Raw genomic sequence first — 25,245 nt, 5'->3', positions numbered from 1 at the left:
AAAAAAAAAAAAAAAAAAAAAAAAAAACAAGAGCATTGCTTTTTCATCTCCATTTGTAATGTATCACCATGTGTGTAGCAGCACGGTTAAAAAAAGGTATACTAATTGGATCTCACAAGTAGTGGTTTGACACAGTGTTATATTTGTAATAATTGCATCATATTTGCACAACCAACCGTAATAAGTGCATTTTTCAGATATAAAAGGCGTTGCTACTTCTAAACGACACCATCCTCTTCTCTTGATGCCAAACCCTCCTTGGGGAAACTCTTGAATAGAAGATGGTAAACGACGCAGGCCAAAAATGGGCCCACCCAAAAAACCCATTGGGTATACCATAATAGGCCTCCTTCAAACACCACTGGGCCAAAGAACACATTCAGAGTTGTTTTTGTTTTTATTTTTGACGTTTTTCGAGAAAAAAAATGTAAATGAGAGAGAAACGGTATTTGACACAATTAACGTTAAAAAATAAAAATGAAAATGATTTTTTAGTTTAGTGTAAAATGAGAGAGAAATGAAAAAATGACTTTTAGTCATTTTTCATTTTTTATTTCCGTTTTCTCATCTCTGGAGTAGAAAGAGAGACATTAATGGATTTTTTATACTAAAAATAATCTCTTGATAAAACTATCCAACACATTTTTAAAAATGATTTCTACCTGAAATTAAAAATGTTTTCATTTTTATTTTCATGTAAAAAAAATAAAATTATTTTAAAATAAGTTTCAAACGCACCTAAACACTCCCACAGCTATTGGCGCCGACACAAGAGCACAAACCATTGTCAACCCAAGCTCTTTGCTCCTTTTGGCGTCAAACGCCACCGTTATGCCAACCAAGACGACCAAAAACGTGCACGTGAATTCCAACACAAAAGCTGTTTCTAACCCACGGAAAGCAGGACCACATGAATAAGGAGACCGTCACACCAACAGCATAAAAATCATGAGGCACAAAATAATAAACGACAACAATGTAAGAGGAATTAGAAACGACACCAAGAGCAACAACGACAATGATGAGAAGTTAACGACAATATGAAAAACGACACAGATAGGAAGAACATTGAGATACCCAGTACTCCAAAAGGAGAACAAAGTAAAAGACAAAGGTTTTACATAATTTATAAGCACGATAAACAAAATTGGAGCAACAGAAAATAACAAACGACAACAACATAAAAACCACAAGAAAATAACAAAGAACAACGTCAAAGCCGCGAAATGAAAACGACACAAGAGCATAAACGACTATAGTATCATTTAGGACAACAAAGCTACACTGAATTGGAAACGCTGGTACACAGTAAAAATTACACTAACAAATAAACGACAACGATATGTCAACTTTAAATGATGGCGAATGACAACATGAAAAACGACATTGAGAGGAATAAACGATATTTAAAGTTAGAACGACAACAATTTACATAAAATTAATAAACCACAATGTGCATTTTGTGGGTGTATTTTTATTTATTTATTTACTTATTACTATTTTTTTTTTTTTTTGTTGCGATAATGGGTGTGCGTTTTGTGTTACTTCAACGACGTGGTTTCTTTTTAAAAGAAGATGACATGTAGTTATACCTCGACTTTAATGTCGTCTAATGGAAACAACATGAAATTTTTTATGAAGAAAACCGTTGTCGTTTTACCTTGGCAGTTTAAAAATATTAAAAAAAAAATGTTTCCTTCTAGAACTAGACAACTATATTAATAATTAGATACATTGAGAAACGATTGTTCATGAGGTTCATAAAAGTTATAATTATATCAAGATTTTCCATTTTTTGACTGTGAATTGACTTCACGACACTAAACGAAATTAAGGAATAGCTAGAGGAAATCACATTAAGGTCTCGTTCACTTCGCGGATTTGAGTTTTCAATTCGAGCTGAGATGTAATATTTTGTGAGAACTTTTTACTGTAACAGAAAAAGTTAGATGTGACATTTTTTAAGAGTTTTTTACTGTAAAAATTTAAAACTGAAAACTCGAATCGGTGAAATGAACGAGGCCTAAATGCCCCTCTGCACAAACTATCCACGATTTTACACAAATTGACTCAAGTTCGCCTCTGAAGACTGGGAAAACGCTCACTTCCACCAAAACATGCCCCACTCAACTTCACAATGTCATATTCATACTCTCCACCATCCACCAAACCCACCCCCACCCTAGGCAGATTCATAGAAATCCCATAGTACAAGGAGCAAGCTAAAAAGGGCCCAACCCAAAAAACCCAATGCCCATACCACAACTCACCCCCAATCAGCAGCGCAGGGCCCAAGCACCTTGCAGGGTTCAGGCCCACCCCAGCATATCCGGCCCGTCCAGTCACAGTAATGGACACAAAAACTGCGAGGCCCATGGAGCCAGCCACCACAACACAGACCATTACAAGCCCAAGCTCCTTGCACCTTCTCTCGTCCAACGCCACGGTCACCCCAACAAACAAGACCACAAACGTGCATGCGAATTCCAACACTAAAGCTGTGTTGGGCTCCAGCCTATTGGCTCCACCGTGGCCCATTATGCCGCAGCCGCCCAAAAAGTACTTTTCCGCTGCGGGCTTGTTCATGGCGGCCTTGATAACGAGGAAGCCCATTAGTGAGCCAACACATTGGGCGAGGACGTAGATGGAGGCCCGGGAGAGAGTGATGACTCCCTTGAGGGCCGAGATGAAGGTGAAGACTGGGCTCATGTGACCGCCGGTAAGAGGAACGGTTACTATTAGGAAAAGAAATGCTATTATGAAGACCGCAAATGGGACTAGAAGCTTGGGATCAGCCTGGTGGGAGTCAAGGCAGGAGATTATGGAACATGTCAGGCTGAACATAAGGCAAGCTGTTGCTACTGATTCAGTTAGGGCTGCCCTCCACATCTGGATCAATTTAATCCACATGACCACTCACGTATTAATGCATTTCGTTTTAGTCTTATTGATTTTTTTATCGATGTCGCAAATAATGATTGATTTACACTATAAGTGGTACTTGTTTTTAAATACTAAATTATTATCATGTTAATATGTGGATCTAATAAAATTTGACGATTTAATGGCATTCATTAATAATGAAGTGAATACTTATCTAATTAGTCAATACGCAAATATGATATAATTTGACGCCTTTAAGTGTTTAATTCAATCAGCAAACAGTACTGAGAACTTATCTCATCATGTGTATCATTTATGATAGAAAAGAATCTCGAACATGTGATGAGAACGATAAGGTGGAACTGTTATTGGACTAGCTAGATCAGATTGAATTGAAAAAAAAAACTAGAATCGTGATAAGAAGTACGCATTTGGAACTCATTTTAAAATAATTTTATTTTTTATATGCAAATGAAAATAAAAACGTTTTCAATATCAGACAGAAATCATTTTTAGAAATACGTTTGATAGTTTTATTAAGATATTCTTTTCAGTATAAAAAAACTCATTAATGTCTCTCTCTCTCTGCTCGAGAGAGGAGAAAACGAAAATAAAAAATGAAAAATGACTAAAAGTCATTTTTCATTTCTCTCTCATTTTACACTAAACTAAAAAATCATTTTTATTTTTATTTTTTGTCTTTATTGTGTCAAACGCCATTTTAAAAGCGTTTTCATTTTTTCTTTTTTAAAAAACGTAAAAAATAAAAAACGGGATCAATTCTAAATACGGCCATAATCTTCTCTTCCTATGGGTTGGATCAAACGGATCATATGCTACTTTTGTCTCCACAACAATTTTGCAAATTCAAAGTTGGCAATATTAATATTCATTTTTTTAATATATATATATATATATATATGATGTGTGTAGTTTAATAAAATGTTAGCAAGAGTCATTGACATATTTACCTCGGGTGAGAAAAATTCATGGGCACCAATGCAAGCAAGAAACTTGGTCCGTAAGGAGTAGTCATGATCGCTTCTCGTCAGTCTATTATCAGTACTACTAGCCTCACGGTGTTCCACTTGTCTCCTGAATTGTGGATCAGCTTCAACACTACTACTGGCCGACACAACCACATCCATGTTCTTCGCATCAACTTTGCAATCAGATCAATATAGGACTTTATATTTGATCAACGGTCTTCAAATTGGCCCCACCCTATAATTCACAATCCAAAAATATCTCAATATACTTGTCAAGGATTAATGGTGTTGAATTTAGGTATTTTGGAAACGAAACAACAAAAGTCCGCGTAAATAATCGAAGAATTTTATTTGATGTTAATTAGAGTACTCTCAACAAGAAATACTGTATATATATATATTACCTCACGTGGCGTGGAAATCAATAGAAATGGTATGACTGAGCTTTACTTTGTAGAAGCATATTCATTCTACGTGGACGAGGATGCTTATCGGGTTTAGCTCTTACAATGAACAACATATATATATATATATATATATTACTTTTTTTAATAGATAATTTAGATTAATGAATAATCAACACAAATTATTAGGGAAGTAGTAGAAAATAGACCGATATGAAAAGTTTAAGAAAGTATATGAAAAGTTTAAGAAAGTATATAAGCCAACTTTTAGTTATAAAAATTAATAGGTCATAACTTGTCAAGTTATGATTCATAACCAGATAAGTTATAGATAAACTTGTCAAGTTATGGTTCATAACTAGACAAATTATGGACAAAAACCGGGAATAACTTGTCAAGTTATGGTTCATAACCAGACAAGTTATGGACGAAAACAGTAATTTAGCCTATTTATTAACTTATATAAACTATTGGCCTATTAATTTTAATTTATCTCAAGTCTTCGCCTATTTTTCTCTTTCTTCCTATCAAATATTAGTAATCACGTTTCATATTTAGCTAGTTGGCTCTGCAGAAAGAACTTACATTATTGTTTCCATAATTCCATATATCTATAAATCATGTGTATATATAGTGGTGACAGAAAACAATACGAAACAGATAGAGAGATTTTTTTTTTAATATAGTTATACATTTCAATTATTAAGCGGGTATAACTTCTATTATTATTATTTTTTAATAAAGTAGGAGTATAAAAAAACTTTAAGCCTAAAAGTCAAAATTTGAAATGCGAGCATAGCATATTCCACCATTGTATTTTAGGATTTATTTGGCACAAGAATTTAAATCATAGTGATTTTAATTATGATTCTAAAATTAAAATTATGATTCATAATGTTGGGTTCAAATTATGATTCTAAAATCATGATTCATAATAAGAGGTTTGAATCACCTTGAATCAAGAGGCGGTGGTTTTAGAATCATGATTTAAGCTAGTTTAAAACATCACATCAGACTCTGAATCATGATTCAGAATCATCCAAACCAAACACTGATTCTGAATCATTATTCAAAATTACTGTAAATAAACACTAATTATGAACCAAAATCTAAAATCATGATTTTAGATCCATCTACTAAACGCACCTTATATAGTCGATCTTGACATACTACGTACATATATACCACATACAAAATTCCCATGTGAGCCAAAACTCATTGTTTAAAAAAAAAAAAAAAAAAAAGGTATATCATGTCCTTTTTCATTGGTCAGTTTATCAGGTGGGTTACTATGTAATTAGCGGATAAATTGCGATAATTAATTCAGAACATACAGAAAAACTAGTTTTTTTTTTTTTTTTTTGAAGGTAAAACAAAAAAGAACTACAATTTGGCAACACAATTTCCTTTCATATAACATACGACGACGTTTAATGGAAAAAGCGACAGCTAAAAGTAGATAGACCTCTCAATGAGTTCCGCAAGGATGCCAAACTACATATTACGAAGTTACAAACACACTGAACTTGAAAAGATAAATTATAGAAGACCTTTTTTTTTTTATATATTTAATTATAGAAGACGTTTTACATATTACATGTGTACCACCTACTAGAAAAGGCTTTTTACAACGTTGAAGAAATCATGCTTGTATCCCTCGGCGTGGTAATGCTGACGTGGAATTATCTTAGTGTACAGATAAAATGCCACGCAAGCAATTGTGGGCCCAACCCAAAATACCCAGTGCCCGTACCAGAGGTGGCCCCCACGAACAAGTGCCGCGCCCAAACACCTAGCCGGGTTCATCCCGACGCCGGCGTAGCCTTTCGCCGCCGTGACGGTCGTCGAGATAAAAACCAGCAGGCCCACCACTATTCCGACAATGGACAGGACCACAACTTTGCCCAGGGCTTGGGCCTGGCGGTGGTCAAAGGCGATCCATATTGAAGCCCAAAGAAAGACAAACGTGCAGAGGATCTCAAGCCACAGGCCTTGGCCCGTCCCTATCCCCACAACTGAGGGCCCATTGGGCCCTGGTGCAATGACGGTGAGGGTGCAGCCTCCTAGTGAGAACGTTTCCTCAATGGTGCTGTTTACCACGGCTTTGAGTGCTAGTGCACCTAAAATGGCTCCCACACATTGAGCCAAAATGTATATGGCCGCCCGGGAGAGGGAGATGATGCCGACGAGTGCAGCGGAAAGCGTGATGACCGGGTTGATGTGGCCACCGGAGACGGGGTTGGTTGCGATGAGGAGAATTGCGACGATGATGGCGATGAGAATTGACATTATGAGATTTGGTGCACTTGTTATGGTCTCATAGGAGGAAATCACTATGGTGTCTAGTGCAAAGACCAAGATTGCCGTGCCAACAAGCTCTGCCAAAGATGCTCTCCAAACCTATTAAACAAGGACTCCAAATTGTCATAAAAAAAATGATACAATTGCTAGTACGTTCACTTGGATCAAAATCACCGAGTAAAAGGAAACTATTTATTTATTATTTTTAGTGATGCAATTGCCACATATATCACTGTCATATAATAGTGTGAGACTCAACGATTATACTTTATTTTATTTTTTTACGTTATATTCAACCATCACACATGTTTTTTTTTTTTATTTTATTAATAATACCATCACACATGTGTCGATACATCATGAGCTATAGTAAATAAAGGTACCTTAAAGTGAAATTGAGGCACAAAAGGTAGATATACCAAAATGAGATGACTACCACACCGACTACAAATAATATGCATAATAATGCACATAAATTTTTAAAAGGGAGAAAGAGAAAAATAGGCCAAGATTTGAGATGAATTAAAATTAATAGGCTAATAGTTTACATAAGTTAATAAATATGTCAAATTACTGTTTTCGTCTATAACTTGTCTGGTTATGAACCATAACTTGATAAGTTATTGTCCATAATTCACAGGTTTTATCCATAATTTATCTGACTATGAACCATAACTTGACAAGTTTGTCCATAACTTATCTGGTTATGAACCATAACTTAACAAGTTATGACCTATTAATTTCTATAACTAAAAGTTAGCTTATATACTTTCTTAAATTTTTCATATTGGTCTATTTTATACTATTTTTGTTTTTAAAATTCCTTTTCTATCTCTCTTTTCTATGACTAAGTGCATAAATAGACTAATATTGCACATCATATGCTGACCTCCAAAGAGAATAGCTCATCTAAGCCCAACAGCTGACAAAAAGTAGTGGGGTTGGAGTGCTTCTTTCTTTCCTCCTCAGCATTATTCCTCGATTGATGTGGCCTGCAATACCATTTTGAGAATCGCTACATGTGAGTGTGACAAAACATTTCACCAATTTTGTCTTTTTTCCAACTCTCATGTCACTAAAACAGGCTTAACTGAAGTCAAAGTTGTACTTTCAGCAAAAACAATAAAAAGAACAAAAAAAAAATACTTTTACTGATACGTTTAACTTACTGATAAGTCAAGTTTTTTAACTGTTAAATTCGTATAAAATTACATAAAAATTAAAATATATGTAGATTTAACGATTAGAAAGATCTAACGTACCAAAAAATCTCTAAAAAAAAAAATGAAAAGTTTGTACATTGTACCTTTCAGCTGAGAAAGGTAGAACTCTCCCCCCAGAGCCAGAATGGAAATTCGCATCACCACCCATGACTGCTACATTTCCGGCCATCGAATTGCCTAAGAATTGCAAGTTTCTTAGCCTTATCTCCTCTATGTCTGGTTCACAAATGCATATTTGTATATATATTGCTAGTATTAATGAGATCATTGAGTTGGCAGTTGATATATGGTAGCTAGGAAGTGCTCTCACTCCATTTATTTCAACTTCTTTCCCATTGAACCACGTTATGGGCCAATCACTTTTTTATTTATTCGGCAATGCTGTCCAAACATCACGTCATTGATTTTTGCATATCATTTTTGTTATTGATACATCCGTTTTTCGCAATTATTTTATCAAATTAAATTAATAGATTATGAAAATAATAAATAAATAGACACAGAAAATTCGTATCGCGGTTCAGTAATTATTTATATCTGTAGGGTCACGTTCAGATATTAAATCATCCACTAATTCTCAACGATTACAAATATCAATCGGATTTATACAAATAAAGAGCGCGTTTAAAACTCGTTCCAAAATAATTTTATTTTTTGTATGAAAATGAAAATAAAAACGTTTTCAATCTCATACAGAAATCATTTTTAAAAATACATTTGATAGTTTTATCAAGAGATTATTTTCAGTATAAAAAAATACATTAATGTCTCTCTCTCTCTCTGCTCGAGATAGGAGAAAACGAAAAATAAAAAATAAAAAACGACTAAAAGTCGTTTTTCATTTCTCTCTCATTTGACACTAAATAAAAAAAAATCGTTTTCATTTCTTTTTTTTGTCTTTATTGCGCCAAACGCCGTTTTAGAAACGTTTTTATTTTTTATTTCTCGAAAAACGTGAAAAACAAAAATGAATCAATTCTAAACACGGCCAAAGACTCCCTCTTTGAATTTGTCGCCACCGTGTAGAATCAACTAGATGGCCTGATTCAGCGAGCACCACTCATCTTCAAAACTGCACCCCGAAATCCCTTCATCTTGTATGTTGCTCTCTCTTGAAAGCTTCAAATTCTTCTCCCGAAGAATGATAAATGGTTGAACTCTCTTCAACAATGCAAACGTCTTCTCCTGAAGACTACTACTTCTTCTCTCGAAGAATGATAATGGAAACTTCACAAAATATTATGCATGAAACCCCAAGAAGCCCACAAAATGAATGGTCTTGAGTTCTGCATATTATCTCTTATAAAAAATGCACAACCTGAAACTTTTATCTTGCTGAGACTAAATCTTATTTTTAATTGAACTTTAATTCAATTCAATTTAAATTAGGATTATCTTATCAAATCTTCTTTAAAACTTTGACTCCTTGTTTTTATGTTTTTAGCAATTTATCTTTTCTGAAACTCATCACTTCATCTTAAAATTTAAATACTTTGATCAGATAAATTTACTCAACACGTCATCATCTTCTCAAACCTATTTTTTAAATTTTCTTAAAAACCCGTTTTTAAAAATTGCCAACTAAAATCCTAACGGTTATTATTTTATTTTATGCATGACTGATTTGAATAGTTTATATTACGAAAAATATCTTGACGGTGTTAATAGCTAAATGATGTCATGTTCATAAAACTAACCTTTTAATATTGAAAGAGTGTATTTTCTTTCCTTTGGTTTTTAACCAAATGCCGAGTCGGATCAGTTGCTTGTCTTTTTAATAAACCTTCAGCCATTGGCCAACTATTACATATATCATTATAATATAAATACGTATGTATGTGCATATGTATGTGAATTCAGATTTCTGCACAATTTTAACATCTCAAAAATATCTAAATAGTTGTCACATCATTTAAAAAATCTAATTTTTTTAACTAACTAAATAGTAGGGATGACAATGGGGTGGGGCGATGACGGGTATGCTTCCTCCACCCGCATACCTTACTCTTTTTTTATTCCTTATACCCGTCTCTATACCCACTTAATTTAAGGAGGGGTCGGGGTTGGAGATTCCTCTTTAGGAGAACATTTTTCATACCATATCCATTTACCCATTAAGAAATAAATAAGAGTTTTAAAAAAAATATAACATTATTATACTCAAAACAAATTTTATTAAAGTTATTATAAAATGTAGCAATATAGCCACTAATATCTTATAAATATATATCTCATTTAGAAATCTTGATTCTCTATAATTACTAATAATTATACATCTCATTTAAGATTCTTTTATAAAATATAACACACACATATAAAATATGTATTAAATAAAAGTACATATATTTTCGGGTGGGGTCGGGGGAGCTTTCTCCACTCCCACTCCACTCCTGACTTGGGGATTAATTTTAACCCCCCATACCTACCTCCCTCTCCATATAACATCTTCTATATCTGTCCTATTAAGAACGGGTATCTACAGATACTCGTATCTGCAAGTAAAATTATCGTCCCTACTGAAAGGAAATATGATTGTGTATTTATATACAATACGTTAGAAATAACAGTATCATCGAAATTGTGGAATATAATTTATTTTTATTTTTTTGGGGTGTAAACTGTGGAATTGAATTGATAATATAAATTTATGATCAAGGATGGAGGATATCAAGTGTTGACTTTGTGATAAGATATTTATCCATCTCCCCATTATTGGCCTAAAAGTTGGGAAAATCCAATAAATAGGGTGGTACTCCATCAATGTCAATGAAACTGTCTTCCAAAATATTGATGACGCAGAGTATACTAAGCACCACATACTTAAAGTCATCATATCTCGTGAATCCCAAAGTTCAAAACCGCATATCCTACACAATATCGTCTCAGCTGAAAATGTGGTGCTTAAATTCTAATATACACTGTAGTAATGTTTTTAAGATCTCATTTATTTTGTAAATTTAAATTTTTAATTTGAATTGAGATGTGATATTTTTTTAGAGCTGTTTATTGTAGAAAAAAAAAATTAAATGTGACATTTTTTAAGAATTTTTTACTGTAAAAACTTAAAACTGAAAACTCAAATCGATAAAATAAACGATGCCTAAGTCAAAATACATTTAAGTTTGGTGTTGTTAGTAGATCCAGTAGCGCTATAGGGTGTTTAAGCCGTGAAAAAGATTTGCTTGTTTTGTTTGATCCGTCTTTAGTTTCTCTCTGATTGGTGCATTTTCTCGAGGGAAGAAGCCACCAAATATAAAAGCTATTAATGAGGAACATGAACTCTTGTCCCGGGACATTATGAATTATGAAACAAGTAATTTATTATATGTAAGATAAAGAAAAAGGTTTTGTAATTTTAAACAATTCACAAAATTATAGCATAATTACGAAATGAGGCAACAATAATATTATATCTTATTACATTTATGATGTTTGTCCTAAAATCTTTCATGATGCGTCATTACTCTGTGAAATTAACTTTGTGTATCTTCATTTGTCATTACTCTGTGAAATTAACTTCGTGTATAACAAAACTATGGAGGATTAAGTGACTCTGCACTAAGATGAAGCCTCCATATTGAGGAAATTTGCGAAACTGATAAACACAATTGTTAAAGGTTAAAATTATTGTTGGCACACATTTTAACAGCTTAAGTTTTTTGAATGAATTGGTAAACTAACATGGTATCAGAGCGGGAGATCCAGAGTTTAAATCTGTGTAATTGCACTATTTATCCCCATTTAAATTGTCATCATGTGTTGAGTTTTTAATATATCTCGGGCTTAAATATTCACTTGTTGGGCTTTTCAATTAATTTACTCATACGATTGCACATTGTCCAACCCACACGTGAGGGGGAGTGTTAAAGTATAAAACTATTGTTGACTCACCTCCTAACAGCTTAAGCTTTTGAGATGAATTGATAAACTAACATGGTAGCTTTTGGGATGGATTGGTATACTAACATAGTATTAGAACGGGATGTCCTGAGTTCAAACCCCGTAATTACACTCTTTATCCTCATTTAAATTGTCATCATGTGTTGGGTCTTTAATATATCTCAGGGTTAAATATAACGTGCTTTCTAATTAATTTACCCACACGATTGTCTATTGTCCAACCCACACGTGAGGAGGAGTGTTAAAGTATAAAACTATTATTAGCTCACCTCCTAATAGCTTAAGCTTTTAGGATGAATTGATAAACTAACAATAAACACCATTTCGACTTCTCATAAGTGTGATGAAGAGAAAAGCTTGTTATATATGCCTAATTCGCTGCTATCAATTTATAGGTCACACAATCTTTTCGTTCGCTAAATATAACCACAACACTTAGTTAATATAACCACAACACTTAGTTTTAAGTTTGACTATCTGAGCTTGTTAATCAATTCTAGGTTTCGTTCACTTTGCAGATTTGAGTTTTCAATTCGAGCTGAGATGTAACATTTTCTGAGAGCTTTTCACTGTAGCAGAAAAAGTTAGATGTGACATTTTTTAAGAGCTTTTTACTGTAAAAATCTAAAACTGAAAACTCGAATCGATGAAATGAACGATGCATTAGTATGCATTAATTCTAAGTTTAACATTAGTTTTAAGTTTTATAGGTCTCATTCTCACCCTTAAGAGAGAATTTCCGTAGTGAGAGAGAAATTTAGTTTCTCTAATTTTTTCTTCTTTTGTGAGGTATTTCTCCTATTTACATAAAAGAATGATTCTTATTGTTCTCTCCGTATAAATTAAAAAGAATGTTGTAATTTCTATTTTTTATAATAAAATCTTTTTACACTTATTATATAATTTTTATCCCATCTTTTTTTAGAGATTTTTCACGTAAAATACTATGTATTTATATTATTTTTATTTTTACTCATTTTTTATTTTATCGATTTGCTCACATTCAAGTCAAATCCGTCCTGCACAGTGTATTATGGTACTATCTTTTGAGTTGGACAAAACGGCAAGTCCAAAAATGTTTCGTCTGTTAGTTGTTCACAATTCATGCGTACGTGCGGCACCAAAGTTAGACTAGGTCGTCTAAGGAACAATCCATTTGGATTTTGTATGCTCTGATGCTGTTGATGTTCCCAATGAGAACTCTTGTTTGATCCGAGGAAGGCAATGATGGAAAACCAGGACTATTAGGCGTCTCTACACTTACTCTCTTGTCAATCAAGTCGATAAAGGGGCCAGATTAACTTGTTCTACTACATAAAAGAACTTTCTGTCCATAACTACTGCGTTGATCATATCCGAAGAGCAAAAAAAAAAAAAAAAATGGCAACTACCCTTTTTCGTGTATGGTCTTTTGCCCTGAAGTCAGTAATATTTCTTGCAATTTGCAGTATCTCAGGCACCAAACTGTTCCTATATTGCTCTTTGCTTTCAATATTTTGGGTGGAGAAATAAAGGGTTCTTGCTAAATTATGTTTTTTTTTACTCTGCTTTGTAGATTGCTATGATCCTATGGATCCAAATGGAAACATTACAGTTGTTTTTGATATTCTCCAATGGACCACAAACCCGGATGGATATCTGGTTAGTAATTCCAATATCTTCTCAAAACTACAAGTATTTAACTAGAACCAATTAAATTAATTACTCTTTTTATGCTGGAAAAACATACTTTTAATAATGTATGGAATATATAAGATCCACTTTGCAGAGTTTTATGTCTGTTCCTTTTTGTTACTTTAGGTTAGTTTTGGCTCTTCATAACCAAATTGCGAGTGTATACAAATTTTACATAATGTTTTGAGTGCCTCAGAAATTGGTTTGCAGGCAAGAGTTACAATAAAAAACCACTATCAGTACCGCCACGTGGACAAGCCCGGTTGGAGTCTAGGTTGGACATGGGCAAATAGAGAGGTGATTTGGTCAATGAGAGGTGCATTTGCCACGGACATGGGGAATTGTTCAGAGTTCAAGTCCCAAATACCGCACTCCTGCAAGAAAGACCCCGTTATAGCCGACCTGATGCTAGATCAAGCTTCGCCGGATAACATGACGGACGGCTGCTGTCGCGGCGGCACTCTTTACCCCTCGGCTATTGATCCTTCAAAGTCATTCTCTACCTTTGAAGTTCAAGTTGGCAGACTAGATGGTAGCAATTCTGCGCGCGCGCCTGTCAATCTTACCTTAATGGCACCAGGTCCTGGTTACTCTTGTGGCCCTCTTTTGGACTCTGACCCCACAATTTCTTCAGACATTGGAGGCAGAAGACACGTTCCGGTTTTCAGTATGTTACTTCATGCCAACTTCACTAGTACTATTTGACGTGACCATAGAATGTTGGACAATTTCAAATAATGATCAAATAAGAATTGACAGCAAAAAGGGTCTTTTCTAGTTTGGCTCTTGGCAAAAAACTAAATGCAGATTTGAGGGATTTAAATCACTTTTCCTCTTTCGGACTTGATTTTGATACAAATTAGTTAATGTTGTGATGAGCCTTAAACTGTCTTCTAAAGTTCCTCTTCACTGCTTGTGGTTCGTACTTCACAGGAACATGGAAAACAGCATGTACTTACTCCAGTTTCTTGACTAACAAGACACCGATGTGTTGCGTTTCTCTCTCGACATTTTACAATCACGCCATCACACCATGCTCTAATTGTAGCTGTGGATGCAGAAACGCAGACAAGAGCACAGATTTATGCATAAGGTAATAAAGTTTCTTACCTTTACCTGCACGAACAACTATGTTATAGACTCAGGCCACAAAAAGCGAAAACATGACATAGGTATAATGTAGTTTTCACACCTTAATTTGCCAATAAAAAATGCCAACTTAAGTCTAAATGCCACTTGTCTATTTCTCCATCTCATACTGGCAGAGGAGGTGATTTATCATCTACATCAGACATAGTGAAATGCACTGATCATATGTGCCCCATACGAGTACATTGGCATATTAAGAATAATTATGAGGATCATTGGAGAGTAAAGCTCACAGTTTCAAACTACAACATCAAGAGAAACTACTCAGACTGGAATGTGCTTGTTCAGCATCCTGGTCTCAAGAATTTGGCAAAAACATTTAGTTTCAACACCACTTTGCTTCCCGCTGTTGGATTAGGAGGTACTCTTAAGCAATTCATATTTGTTATCCAAAAGTTTAGTTACTTCACACGCATACGTAAAGACTACAGTCCTCCATGGAGGACCGGTCTTACTGCAACATGTAGAAATTGGAGTTGAGTAGAACATCTAATTTTATGTAATGATTTTGAAAAGGCCAAACAAGGCATTTATCCATGTAACAACGCATTGTTAGCTTCCGTTCGATTGGTGTATTTGTATTATAATTTAAATTATAGTTCGTGATTCGTTATAGTATTTTCTTTCATAAAAAATACACGTAAATTGAAAATAATTCTGAATCTATGAACCAAACGTCCACTAAATGTTTTGTTGCACGCCAGCTTCTACATGCACGGACCTTCACGATGGACAGAAGACAAATCCTATAATTTTGTTGCGTTTGTTTGTTTGTTTTTTTTTTTTTTTTTTTCTGTACTTCTTGCAGATGAGGTGGCACTCTTTTGGGGGCTAAAGTACTACAATGAAGAGTTGTTGAATTTTGATAGTGATAAGGACCAAATTGGCTCCGTCAGTACAGAAATGCTATTGAAAAAGGACTTTGACTCATTTACATTAAGAAGTGGATGGGCCCTCCCTAGGAGAATATATTTCAATGGTGAGAGCTGCCAAATGCCTCCACCTGATGACTTCCCAATGTTACCAAATGGTAGTTCCAAACAGAAATCTTGTCACTTTTTGGTCCTCAGTTTGATTATATTAGCTTTCAAAATGTTGCTTTGATGAATGTGTAATTTATAAATCTTGTAATTGTAATTTATCTACACAAACAAACGATTCCCTTTTTTGCAATTTTTGCAGACTCTTGAACTTCCTTGTTCTTCATGTACAATGTGTAATTTATATTAAATTGGCTTCACTTCTCAGATCATATTTTTGATAAATGAAGTACTGCTGCACATATTTTGCATTTCCTTTCTTCTTTTCCTATCAGAAAGTGTGACAATCATTTCAAAAAAAAAAAAAGAATAAAAGAAACTGCGAGACATAAAAGAGCTAAAGGCGAAATACTTGGCATGTTCCAGTTATGACATTTTACCATCAAGTGAGATGAACAATACCATAGGGCACAGGTGGCGTATAATACCACCAATTAATATAAAGTGAGAGTCCCACGAAATTCACAAATGAGACACACCTTCTATTAATGATGGTGTTTAACACCGATAAAATTCCTGAAGATATTTCTTTTTTGAGAGAATAGCGTTTAATTTATTTATTTTATATATTTTAGCCAATTGATTTATTTTTTATACTGGCCAATATATAATCCAAAATAGATGTCGAGGTCACTATATGTTCCAAAGTTATGATAAGGATCAAATCAATGAAAATCACGTAATAAGCAATGTTGACATTGGTGGAATTGATGTAGAATATGAAAATTTTATTCAACGACACTGAATTTTAATTGTATTTTAAAAGTAAGTTAAAAAAGCAATATACGGTATTTAGTAAACTTGATGGTGTTGTTTTTTTGTGTAAGTAGATCAACACATTTGTTTGAGGGATCTACTGCAACGAGAGAGGTTATTACCAATCTAGGGTCGGTGATGGATTAATTCACGCCATAGTATCTGCAAATTATGCCATAAATATGGTGTAAAACTCCGTCCGATGTTGCATGCTGTTCTAAAGTGACAGAGAGCACCGAGTAATATACTACGCGCCTGTTTAGTTCGTTGATTCGAGTTGATGTGTGATTTGATGTGAGAGTTTTTTATTGTAGCAAAAAAAATTAGATGTGACTGTTTCTGAGAGTCTTTTACTGTAGCAAAACTCGAATCAGTGAAATGAACGAGACTTACGGTACATGAGTCTAAAAAGAAGCTATGATTCGTTAGGAAGATGGACAGATTTGAGGATTCTATTGCAGCACTAAAGCATACCAGCTTACCATATACTTTTACATTAAGAAGTCTTTAATTACCAGTTGAAGTTTTAGAACATGAACTTGTAACTGTTAGGATTTTATTCTATGTATGTTGTTGGCAAATTAGTATACAAATAATTTTTATCGTGTGATTGTCTTGTAAGTGTTTAAATTTGTTCCTTTTTTTTTTTTTGTTTTTAAGAGATAATATTTATTTAAGCTAATATAACTTAAATTTCCAAAACTTATTGTAAAAAAAAAAAAAAAAACAAACCATCCCTCACCTATATCATTCTTTACTAAGTTTTCGAGTTGTTTCTCTTTTTGGTTTTACCACCATATACACATTCCAAAATCTATCTCAGAATACCATCCCCACCATCTATGTTTCTACTTGTGTTGTGATATGGATCAAAGCAATCACGATTCACAAGGATAATTTTTGATGAACCACAAGGAAAATTACATAATTAGAAATGCTGACGAGAATTTGGCTAAAATAACCGAGTAAAAAAGTAAAATTAGGAAAATGACTTTTTAATTTTAATTTTATTTATTTTATTACCATAGTCCATCGCCCAGTCGCGGAGCTCCCTCCTTCTCTCGCGAGGCCGACATGAGCAAGAAGAACTCTCCATTGCGGAAGAAAGCTCTTGAAGGCCTGGTTCAATTCATAACGAAAAGTTGGGAGTCCAACACGATTGGGAGGTGGCTTGATCGGGGGCGGCGCGATTGCGATGGCTGGGTTCGCGAGGTGAGCGTCGCGAGTGGCTAGAGTTCTCAAAGTGGGTGGCGCGATTGGCTGGGGTTCTCGAAGTGGGCGGCGCGATAGGGATGGGGCTTGGCTGGGTTTGCTTAGGTGCAATGGGTCGCGGGTGGGGATGGGGATGGTCGGCGGGATCTCCGGTGGGGATGTGCGGCGGGCTCACATGTTTAGCCATGAAAACATGAAAACTGATTAGGGGGTTTTGGGTTCCTTTTTTTTTCGTTTTTCTTTTTTCTCATAAAGTCATTTTGCAAATAAAAATTTTTGAATTATCATTTTATGAATAAAACTTTTCTATTAGATTATTTTTACAAAAGTCTCGCTGCTGACTGTAATTTGTAAAGAGCCAAAGTGAGCATTTACACGGTTTCTCTTTCAAATGTTAGTATTATTGGTGCAAATTATTGACATGATGTTTGATAATTTGATGGATTCAATAGTAAGTTGGTTTGGTTCTTAGTTCATTCTAGAATAACAATGGTTTTGATGCCTCTCCTCGAGGACCACGAAATGGCCCATCATGGCCAATTACTCTTTTTCTTTTTCTTTTTTTTATTTATTTAAATTTTTGCATATACGAGCAAAATTCCAATAATTCTTGCCCTATATTAATTTTCAACGCGTCAAAAACATGCACTTCCCTTTCTTTGAATTTCAATACCCTGATGACAACTTGCATGAAATTAGTTGGCATTGGAATTGTATACCTAACAAACGTGCTAGTGTATATGTTCACCCTTCCCAAATTCGGATATTTCCTAGCTAACATTATATGTGATTATTTCTTTTCATAATACCAAATTAGGGAATAAAATACTCCTTTCTATATATATATATATATACACACACACATAATGAGCATTTTTTTTTTTTTTTTTTTTTTTTTTTTGGCTACTGAAAGCTTGGTTCACTTGAAACAACGTAATATATACAAATAGGTAAAAGAAAGGAAAAAAAAAGGAGAAATAATTTAAAAAATAATTGTATAGTTATTTTAGCTTAAAATTTTAGTTTTATTTATGCATTTTAAAAATAAATTTTAACTCCGCCACTAATTACAATATAAGAATCTAATAAAAGTTAGAACTCTTTATAAATATTGCAAAATTTCAATACATAAAAATTTAAGTATAGTGAAAATTTTAAAATATTACAAAATATCAAAGTTTTGATATCATTAAGATAATAATTATATTATTATTATTAAGATAATGGCTATGCCATTTTGTTATATTTATAATCTTCTGAAAATTTTGTTAAATTTCAAAATAAGGTATGGAATTTTGTGGTGCGGTCCAATTATCTCTTTGTAGCTTTATTGAAATGAAAAAAAAAAAAAGCAAAACAAAAAAAAAAAAAAACTTAAGGGGAAATGGCATGCGCCCAAAATCACAGGAAAAGAAAAAGAAAAGTTAAAGCCTATTTGGTTAGAGGATTCGTTCTCTAATTTAAATTATAATTCATAATTCATTATAATATTTTCTCTCATAAAAAATATATTTAAATTAAAAATAATTATAATCTCATCATTTTAATATATGAACCGGACTCTTAGAAAACATCGTGGGAAAGCGTGCAAATATTCATAGGAGAGACTTCCACTTTAAGGCATAGGCGTCCAATTAGGGAATGACACCTTCACCCCTTTGTATCGTATCATAGATTTTTCACCAATTTAGCATTATTTAACATCACAAGGGAAAAAAAAAACAGAGAGAAAACTGCACCAGTGACTGTTCTGTTTGCTTTCTTTTGTGGAGCAGCCGCAATCAATCGAAAACCAAAGCAAACACTGCTTTTTGGCGCAGATTTTTCACTGACCAAATCGCCATGGCTCCTCTCGCCGAGAAATCCGATGCTTCTGCGGAAGCCATAGCTGGAAACGAACCTCAAGACCGTCCTATTTCCACCGCCCTCATCATCATCGGTACTTCTATACTCTCTCTCTCTCTCTCTCTCTATATATATATATATATATATATATATATATATACACACACACACGCACACACATGTTGTTCGAGTTTTTCGAGGATTTTGATTCGATGTTTTTTTTTTTCCCCCTGATTTGTGGATGTGTTGATTTGGGGAGTAACAGCTATGCAGACGGAAGCGCTTCCCGTGGTCAACAAGCTCCAGCTCACAGAGGATCCTAACCCTCCGTTAGTTTCTTTTCATTTCCTTTTTCTCTATGTTTTGTCTTCTCTAATCTCTTTCCGATCGGTTTCTAGATCACTTTTTTGACTTTTTGAGTGTTCGTATACATGTATTTATAATGCTTCAAGTTTAGGCCAAGTGCCATTAAGATTGCTTGGTCTTAAGTTTGATGTGTCGAAGTATGATTGGTGCAGGTTCCCAAATGGAGTGCCTTGGGTCCGCTTTTATGGTACTTACAAGGATCTTCAGATCAATTTGGTTTGGCCAGGAAAAGATTCATCTTTGGGTTAGTTTTATATACATATATACATATATTATATTTTTACTTTTTTTTTTTTAAATGTTTTGCCAAGACTTCTTTAGATAGTCCATAATCAGCTTTGGGTTATTTATTGTATCACCTGTCTAGAAGCATATCATAGCTAACATAAATTTCAGACCTTGAATCATTATAACAACCATCGCTTACCTTGGGAGTAACCTTTTATGGTTCATCGATTAAATGAGCTCATGGTATTTAACCAAGTGGAATATGATTTTTTCCCAGGTAGATCTAGCCTTGCCATGTGCCAAAACGAAGCCCGACCTATCAAGGTCTAATCTGTAGTCTTAATTATTATCTAGTTTATCTTTGGTTCATGGACACTTCTGAAAGCTTCAAGTGTTTATAAGAGACCTACTACATAATGAGGACATGAATGCGGGACGTGTCCAATGTGGATACTTCTATTTCTAAGTGGGTTCAGGGGATTTCTGGATTAAAAAAAAAAAAAAAGAGTGATGCATCTCCTGATATGATTTTCTCCCCTTCCCCACTCCACTTTTTTCAGAGATGTATCTGACCAGCTTTCTGAAATCTGAAGAAAAGATTTAGTTGCTGTTATTCCTGAAATCCTGTTGCTCATTCCTTGAATTTCTTTCCAGGGGTTGATAGTGTAGGCACTGTTTCTGCATCTCTTGTTACTTATGCTTCTATCCAAGCATTGAAGCCGGACCTAGTCATCAATGCTGGAACTGCTGGTGGCTTCAAAGTATGCCCTTGGCTGTCAATCTTGATATCTTGTTTTGATGTTGTTCTTTTTGCATGATTAATATGTTTGTCACCGATTTCTTTCCTTTTTTTCCCTCCTTATTTGTTGGCTGCAATGCACTGAAAGTTCATTTTAGTATACCAGTGAAGCACACATGTTTTGCCATACATACCAGCTTACTCACCATACACGAGCACAATCATGCGTGGCTTGCTCACTCCTACTGATAATTATGACTGCTTCACGGATGCTTTCAGGCCAAAGGAGCAAGCATTGGAGATGTGTTTATTGCATCTGATGTTGCTTTCCATGATAGAAGGATACCTATTCCTGTGAGTGTTTTATTAGCCTTTTTTACTTCTTCTTCTCTTTGTTAATAAACCAACTCATCTCGTTGTTAATAAACTGAATCATTTTGCTGATTTCTCATTGCGCCACCAGGTATATATTTTGCTGTATTTTATGACATCCCAAATTCCATTAGTTTCTTTTGTAGTCATTTTAACATATTTTACGTGGGAGAACATAGGATGAGATCATGAAAGTGCATAATTATACCCGTCACCTGGTTTATCGTGTGTAGCTGGAAGGAAGCCTTTACCAAACTTTGGGGGTTCTAAACCACAATACTCTCAAAAGGATTTCCACTCTATAGGGCCATTCGGTATTGATTTTGGTCATGAAAAAGCCACGACTTATCGGTTAGCAGTTGGAACCATATTTTTCAAAGTGCTTAATGAGACAAAAGTAAGATTTAAAATTTCTAATAAGCAATAACCATGTTAGAATAAAATTTACAAAATCTTATTGAAGCTTTGATACAAGTTTAAAAAAGTCTTCATAGAATAGCTTTTGTGTGAAGTTACATTCCGTGGCATTTATTGGAAGCTTTTCTGGAGAGTCAAAACTCTTCTAAAAGGTCATCCAAATACTCCTAAATGCGGTTTTTGGACCCAGGGAGCCAAGAGGAGCTTCAAGGAAGCAATGTCAAACAATCCCTATATACGCGTTTATGTTTGTGTTGTGTGTGTGTAAATGCAGATATTTTATTGAGCATAGCCCTGCCTCATGCTGTCTTTTATGTTCTTAGCCATTTGTGCCACATATAATTTTAGCGACGAACAGCGATGGACTGATTCTCTCTCTTCTATGTCACACGCAGGTTTTTGATCTTTATGGAGTTGGTTTACGACCAGCCTTTCCAACACCCAATCTTCTGAAGGAACTTAACCTAAAGGTGATCACTCTTTGCAATAAGTTTGGACGTACTGCCTTGCATATTGTGACATTATTTTTATGCAATGTTGCATTTGGTTATCCCTTTTTTTCGCCTTGATTAGATGACTACTACTCTTGGCAATTGATCACACACGCTTACATGCTTCAGGTTGGGAAATTGTCTACTGGTGACTCTCTAGATATGTCGCCAAAGGATGAAGCATCAATCATCACAAATGATGCTACGCTCAAAGACATGGAAGTAAGATGCCTTTGAGCCTTGCCACACTGTATCCATATAGTTTTGCTTTTTGCAAATTGGGGTTTTGGAACTGCAATACATGACGGGTAGATACTAAGAAAATAAACTCTTGGGTTCTTCCAATTTGTATCAACAAGGCGTTTTTTTTTTTTTTTTTTTTAAATGCAAAATTATGAAATTTTGTTCCTTCTTTTGCATTGTGTAATCCCAAAATCTGGTTTTCAGGGTGCGGCTGTGGCCTATGTAGCAGATCTTTTCAAAGTGCCTACAATATTCGTTAAAGCTGTCACTGATATAGTGGATGGTGAGAAACCAACTGCAGAAGAATTCTTGCAGAATTTGGCAGCAGTAACAGCAGCTCTTGATCAAACTGTCGAACAAGTTGTTGATTTCATCAATGGAAAGTCCCTCTCTGAACTTTGATTCGTCTAATCACACTCGCATTGGTCCCATGGACCTCCATTTCTATGGCATGAGAATTAACAGATAATTGTTATTTGAATGGGCTGGTCAAACAGCAAAAGTTCATAGTTCAAAGGTATATGTTTGCACATGAACAAATATATCGTGATTCTACTACTGTTTTTTTGTCCCTCAAAGTTTCTTTCCATCTGTAAATTGGCATATTTTTAACAAATTGCCGATGTCTGCCTCATACTCTGTTGTCAATAAATTATCAAATGTTTTTTTAATTATTATTTTGCATTTTTATTATTATTATTTTTCCCTGTGATTGGTTGTCTTTGGCTCTTTGTTACAACAGTAAAACTTGGCCAGAAAATATACATGATCTGGGGTAGATATTATTTTGACTTTGAGCGATCACGCTATTGATGCAGTAGATGGTGGCCCAAACCCCCACAACAAATCTCTACCAGCAACTTTAAACATAACATGCATGAAAAGCTTGCTTCGCAACTGAACCAATAAACACAGTTTAATCAAATTTGCACGCTGCACAGCTCTTGCTGTAATGGAATTGAGCAAAATAACACCCTTTGATCTAAATTAATGCTATAACCATTCAATGGAGCTGTATAAATAGGAGCAACCGAATGTCTGTTTCATTGCAAAAGAACAGAAAGTTCCCACATAATCTCATTTGCTAGGGAATTTGTTAAGACTCTTTTGAAACGAAACAAAAACATGGGGAGTCTAGATGATGCCCGACTAACTTCTCCAAAGAAGGCCACCCCAGGGAAAGCCACAATTCTGGCCCTTGGAAAAGCCTTCCCTCACCAGCTTGTCATGCAAGAATATCTGGTTGATGGCTATTTCCGAGACACCAACTGCGATGACCCGGAACTCAAAAGAAAACTGACTCGACTATGTAAGACCATCAAACATACCTTCTTATATATCTTCATCTTTTTAAGCTGAAAAAATGTCAACCCAATTAAGAATTTGCTTTCTGGTGTTTATAGGCAAGACGACAACAGTGAAAACAAGGTATGTAGTGATGTCTGAAGAGATCCTGAAGAAGTACCCAGAGCTAGCCCTCGAAGGCAGATCCACAGTGAAGCAAAGGCTTGACATATGCAACGACGCTGTAACACAGATGGCCATTGAAGCTTCACAAGCTTGTATCAAGAACTGGGGTAGGCCAGTTTCAGACATAACCCACTTGGTCTATGTCTCTTCAAGTGAGATCAGGCTACCCGGTGGCGATCTTTACCTCGCAAGCGGGCTCGGGCTCAGCCCTGAAACTCAACGTGTCATGCTTTACTTTGTAGGCTGCTCAGGGGGCGTGGCTGGTCTCAGAGTTGCAAAAGACATTGCTGAGAACAACCCAGGAAGCAGAATTTTGCTTGCCACTTCTGAGACCACCATTATTGGCTACAAGCCTCCCAGTGCAGATAGGCCTTATGATCTCGTCGGTGTTGCACTGTTTGGGGATGGTGCAGGAGCTATGATAATCGGGTCAGACCCGGTTTCAGAGACAGAAAAGCCTCTCTTTGAGCTTCACTCAGCTATGCAGCGATTCTTGCCTGGAACAGACAAGACCATTGATGGGAGGCTCACCGAAGAAGGGATTAGCTTCAAGCTGGCAAGAGAGCTTCCACAAGTGATTGAAGATAGTGTTGAGGGGTTCTGTGAGAAACTGATGGGTGTTAAGGGATTTGATAAGGAGTGGTATAATAAGATGTTCTGGGCTGTTCATCCGGGAGGTCCTGCAATCTTGAACCGAATCGAGAAGCGACTTGATTTGGATCCGGAGAAGCTGAATGCAAGCAGAAAGGCTCTGATGGATTATGGCAATGCTAGTAGTAACACCATTGTGTATGTGCTGGAGTACATGCTTGAAGAGAGCTCAAAGATGAAGGTCGACCAAGAAGAGAATGAATGGGGATTGATATTGGCCTTCGGACCAGGGATTACTTTTGAGGGTATTCTTGCGAGGAACCTTACTACTACCGTCTGAGGAAAACCTCACTACTGACTTATCATAAGTTTGTGTCTTGAAACACACAAGGTTCTTATATTTCAATGTCAATTTAGAGCATGATCCACAGGTACAATTTCTATGACAAATTAAGTGCATTTATTTATGGCTTTTCCCTGGTTTCTCTCCCTCCCTTGCTGGAAGCTTTTCTACTAGTTTGGATTACTTGTCTCTTTCCCTCCTATCTTTAAATCTATTAAGTTGCGTTATTGCCAGCATAAGCATGATAGCATATGCTTTTGGGTCAATGTATAATGCCTTATAGTAGTAGTGCATGCAGTAGTGGTTGTGGGTCCCGTGGCCTTTGCGGCATCCATGTCATGTTTTCCCACTAATAAAAAACTGCTGAGGTAATATGGTTCAGGCATTATCGTAAGAGAAAAAAGTAGCCCTCTTAGCCAACTGAGCAATGAAACCAGTATATTCTCTTTTCTTTTTGTTTTATTGCATTTTTCTTTTCGCCACCACTACATCCTCTTCTATCAAACCAATAAGACCACTTGATCCAACACCAACGGCTGTTAATCATAATCAGCGTTGAGGCAACTTATCCCAAGTGGACAATACACAACACTAGTTATAAAATAAATC

The 25,245-nt window shown here is 35.2% G+C and overlaps 5 protein-coding genes across 5 annotated transcripts; 3 read left to right on the top strand and 2 right to left on the bottom strand.

The window, feature by feature from the left end:
- Positions 1-2,070: 2,070 nt before the first annotated feature.
- On the bottom strand, positions 2,071-2,889 carry LOC21386775 (aquaporin PIP-type). The gene has a single exon (XM_024172972.1). It carries the CDS (start codon positions 2,887-2,889, stop codon positions 2,071-2,073), a length of 819 nt encoding a protein of 272 aa, XP_024028740.1.
- A 2,772-nt stretch (positions 2,890-5,661) lies between these two features.
- On the bottom strand, positions 5,662-8,030 carry LOC21386774 (aquaporin AQPAn.G). The gene is made up of 3 exons (XM_010090377.2): positions 7,884-8,030; positions 7,467-7,569; positions 5,662-6,676 (listed from the first exon to the last, which is right to left on the bottom strand). The coding sequence occupies exons 1-3, from the start codon at positions 7,967-7,969 to the stop codon at positions 5,888-5,890; spliced, it is 978 nt and encodes a 325-aa protein (XP_010088679.1). The 5' UTR covers positions 7,970-8,030; the 3' UTR covers positions 5,662-5,887.
- Positions 8,031-13,080: 5,050 nt separating this feature from the next.
- On the top strand, positions 13,081-15,627 carry LOC21386773 (COBRA-like protein 1). The gene is made up of 6 exons (XM_010090376.2): positions 13,081-13,156; positions 13,256-13,341; positions 13,585-14,041; positions 14,308-14,467; positions 14,640-14,884; positions 15,332-15,627. Exons 1-6 carry the CDS (start codon positions 13,081-13,083, stop codon positions 15,625-15,627), a joined length of 1,320 nt encoding a protein of 439 aa, XP_010088678.2.
- A 3,609-nt stretch (positions 15,628-19,236) lies between these two features.
- Positions 19,237-22,808, top strand: LOC21386772 (5'-methylthioadenosine/S-adenosylhomocysteine nucleosidase 2). Its single transcript, XM_010090375.2, has 8 exons — positions 19,237-19,470; positions 19,642-19,705; positions 19,895-19,986; positions 20,625-20,731; positions 20,989-21,063; positions 21,894-21,968; positions 22,119-22,211; positions 22,437-22,808. The coding sequence occupies exons 1-8, from the start codon at positions 19,374-19,376 to the stop codon at positions 22,632-22,634; spliced, it is 801 nt and encodes a 266-aa protein (XP_010088677.1). The 5' UTR covers positions 19,237-19,373; the 3' UTR covers positions 22,635-22,808.
- A 549-nt stretch (positions 22,809-23,357) lies between these two features.
- On the top strand, positions 23,358-24,633 carry LOC21386771 (type III polyketide synthase B). Its single transcript, XM_010090374.1, has 2 exons — positions 23,358-23,541; positions 23,636-24,633. The coding sequence occupies exons 1-2, from the start codon at positions 23,358-23,360 to the stop codon at positions 24,631-24,633; spliced, it is 1,182 nt and encodes a 393-aa protein (XP_010088676.1).
- Positions 24,634-25,245: the final 612 nt, after the last annotated feature.

The sequence above is a fragment of the Morus notabilis genome, unplaced genomic scaffold, assembly GCF_000414095.1.
Source record: "Morus notabilis unplaced genomic scaffold, ASM41409v2 Scaffold1897, whole genome shotgun sequence".
Lineage (NCBI taxonomy): Eukaryota > Viridiplantae > Streptophyta > Magnoliopsida > Rosales > Moraceae > Morus > Morus notabilis.
Note: the sequence above shows the minus strand (reverse complement) of the source record. Positions and strands in the feature narration are given on the sequence as shown.